General features: G+C 28.4%; 1 protein-coding gene across 1 annotated transcript; it reads right to left on the reverse strand.

Annotated features, from left to right (window-relative positions):
- Positions 1-2,664: 2,664 nt before the first annotated feature.
- On the reverse strand, positions 2,665-3,491 carry LOC18039352 (WAT1-related protein At5g07050). Its single transcript, XM_006430436.2, has 3 exons — positions 3,448-3,491; positions 3,158-3,309; positions 2,665-3,041 (listed from the first exon to the last, which is right to left on the reverse strand). Exons 1-3 carry the CDS (start codon positions 3,472-3,474, stop codon positions 2,771-2,773), a joined length of 450 nt encoding a protein of 149 aa, XP_006430499.1. The 5' UTR covers positions 3,475-3,491; the 3' UTR covers positions 2,665-2,770.
- Between the last annotated feature and the right edge of the window lie 6 nt (positions 3,492-3,497).

The raw sequence follows: 3,497 nt of genomic DNA on the forward strand, positions 1-3,497 counted from the left end.
TAAACCTACCAAAAGCAATCCCAAACGCCCTAAGAGTGTGTTTGGAATTATTTTTAAGAGACTAAAAAGTGATTTTGAAAAGTTAAAAGTCAATTTTAGTATTTGACAAATTTTTTTAAAAATTACTTTTAGTAAATTTACTTCATCTTACTATAAATTTTGAAAAGTAAAGAAGTAGTTGTTTTTTAAAATCTGATTTTGAGGATTAATTTATACTTAATGCAATTCCGTATGTATGCTTATATAAATTAAAAAATTAAAAAATTATCCTTATTAATTAGGAAATAATTTCATTAACTTTAAATAGATTATTATTATTACCAATTATATCGATAACAAAATAAAAAATAACATTAATAAAATAAAATATTTTATTTTAGTTAATAATTATTGTATATACCAATAAAAAATATTTTATATACATGATTGTAAATGTGTAAACAAATTTTATTGAACATTATGTTCAACGCAGTAATTTACATTCTTACAACAATATTTTAACTGTTAGATTTACTATATATAAGATTACTTTTAAAACTAGCGGTTTTAAAAACAAAATTTTACCAAAAGTTTAACTAATTCTCTTCATAATTGATTATTTTTATAATACAATTAATGACAACTATTTTAAAAGTTACAATACTACTAAATTGACCTCAAAAATCAGATAATGATCCTGAATTTTATTTTATTTTATTTTTTTCATTCAAAGATAATCAACATCTTTGCGAGCCGAAATCAGAGCAATAATATATATGAAATATAAATAAGCGCGAAAAGTTATTTCAATTATATGTGTTGGTTCTACTTCAAAGTATACAAGTATGATCACATACTGAACTATATCATTCTTGAGCATAAGATTCTGTGCTAAGCAAACATAGACTTTGCGATCGATTCTATTCTTTAAGCTCTTAGCAAATCCTAGAAGACAGAAATCAATCTTGAAACAATGACAGCACAAGAATATTGTTAGAAATTAAAGGTGATGCATGTGATTCAAAGAAGTTGGATATCATAATAAGCTGGTGGTATTATCCCTAACTAACTCAACAAGACAACTTGGCCACTTACTCAATTATGCATGTTGTAAATGGTAAGAAGGAATCGAAGCTTTCAATCGTAATGAGCTGTGTATCTCGGTTTCAAGAAGGCAAAAAGATCAATTGATGCTATGTTAACTGGTTAGGATTCTATTATGCAATTCGGAAAAAAATTGATCAATATTCCTGCTTTAGTTTTTTCCGAGATTGTAGTAGAGACTAATTAGTTGTTGTTTGGGATTAAGGTTGAGCAACTATAGTTTAAAATGTACAGTATTGAAGTATTTAATAAATACTAACTGCAGTAATTTGAAAGTTAAGTTGAATTGATTTTATACTTATATGATGAAAAATTAATTATACTTTTACTTATTTTGTCAAAATTATTATTTAAAAATTATGTGTACTACATATTATTAATTTTTATTTTATAATTGCAGTTTTTTTTTTCTATAACGGTTATAGCACCTCAATACCAAATGATTTTTGCTGAAGTTTTAGCAACTGATCTACGTATGCATTAAACAAGTTTGCTTAATTTCTTTTCTGCGATATACACGTCCTCATTTAGATATATGAACTGGAATTTTGATATGATAGGAGCCATAATATAGAAACAACAAACCTGAGTGGATCACAGCATAAAATAAATAGAATTACGGGGCAAGTTAATAAATTTATGGATCCAAATATTAATTTGAAACCTTTTCTTTTTTTCAAATATTTTTTGGCCCGTACACAGATTTCTTACCCCTATTCAGTGATGGAACTAAAATTTTGGTTCCACAGGCACTATAATGCAAAAACTATATATTTGAATAGGTTATAACATAAACTCAATAAATTTGAGAGGGTCAACAATGAGGATCATTAGGGAGAAACTATAAACTTAAGCAGTCTATAACATAAAATCTTGAAAATGGATAAGTTCATGCGGCTGTAGAAGCAGTCAGCCTTGTTAAACACAAATAAATAATGAGATTTAAGGTAAGATATGTTGATGAATAGGAGCGTTTAATAAAATTTGTCACATACACTTAAAAACAATCAATCGTAATTTTATTATACTAATGAGAGAAACAATTTACAAATGCTTTTTCTTTTTTCTGACTACAACAATTTACTAATACTTGATACAGAATTATATTGAATGTTATTGCTGATTTTCAATTTGTCATACTTAAAATTTTCTGTGTCGTTGAATAATACAAGAAAAAAAAACCGTGATTCATTTAGTGTGTTGTTTAATAAAAGCAAAAAAATCAATGCTAAAAAAAAAAGTAGTGTGTACTTTATATTCGATGATAGCTTTAGCCACATGAAACTCAACCAATTGATTAATGAAAAATGGGAATTAAAATAAAAAGGATCACCACTAGCCATTTTAGTGGAATTACATCAATCGTCAGCAATTCTGCCTTGTATGAGACCAATATTCAGCAAATTATTCAGTGGAACAAACAAACCACATGTCACAACAGATAGCAATTAAAAATCAAACTGAGGATTCTCATTTCTCTCTTTTCCGTTTCATTAACACAGAATTACCTAACATAAACTATTACAAGCTCTCATAATTTAAACTCTAAATTAGTTTAAAATTTTTTTAAAAAAGGGAAAATAAAGATACACGGAAAAAAAATCCCCTTATCCTCTTCCTTAATTTCATGGCCACCTCTCTTATCATTTGTCTTTCTTAATTTCTCCCTAGTCTCTGAACTAATTGATTAAGCCTTCTGTGTTTCCATGGCTGTCATGGATTGCTTTGGAATTGGAACACTGATAGTCACTGCCGGCTTATTGGTCTCGCTTTCAATCTTTTGCAGTTGGGTATGATTATTAGCTTCAATGTCATCAATTATTGCTAAAGTGTGTCCATGTTCTCCACAGCTTTTAATGGGTTCAGGAATTGTCTCTATTTTATTTTCTTCGTATTCTTTGTATTTCCCCCATAGCACGGCGTAGAGTCCAATGACTATCACAACTGCCCCAAGAGCACTGAAAATTAAACCACAAGCAAAACAAATGAGTTAGTGGCACTGCTTTATTTATACGATTATTCGTTTTTAATAAGTAAAACAAAAAAAAAAAATTGGATTTCATTGAATAATTACCCTCCAACATATATCTTTTCAGCAAGAATGAAAGAGCCCATAATTGCAACAATGATCATCATCAGAGGGCTGAAAGCGGTTACAAAGACAGGTCCTCTTTTTTGCATCACCAGCCCTTGAACATAGTAAGCAATGCCTGATGACACAATACCCTGTACATAAAAAATTAAAAATAGAAAAAGAAAAGAAAAAGAAAACGTAAATATCAATTATAATATATATTAAGTAAATTATTTAAAGCATAAAAAGAGAGTGAAGAGGGAAAGAGAGAGAGAGAGAGAGAGACTCACAGCATAAGCAGCAGCAAGAAGATTCATGTCCCAACCAATTGTCCAAACAG

Source organism: Citrus clementina, unplaced genomic scaffold, assembly GCF_000493195.1.
Source record: "Citrus clementina cultivar Clemenules unplaced genomic scaffold, Citrus_clementina_v1.0 scaffold_6, whole genome shotgun sequence".
In the NCBI taxonomy this organism is placed as follows: Eukaryota; Viridiplantae; Streptophyta; class Magnoliopsida; order Sapindales; family Rutaceae; genus Citrus; species Citrus x clementina.

Coding starts and splice junctions, on each gene's coding strand:
- LOC18039352 (XM_006430436.2), bottom strand. CDS start 3,474: ATGAATCTTCTTGCTGCTGCTTATGCT. Junction 3,310..3,447: donor TTCTTGCTGCTGCTTATGCT/GTGAGTCTCTCT, acceptor TTTTATGTACAG/GGTATTGTGTCATCAGGCAT. Junction 3,042..3,157: donor GAAAAGATATATGTTGGAGG/GTAATTATTCAA, acceptor TTTAATTTTCAG/TGCTCTTGGGGCAGTTGTGA.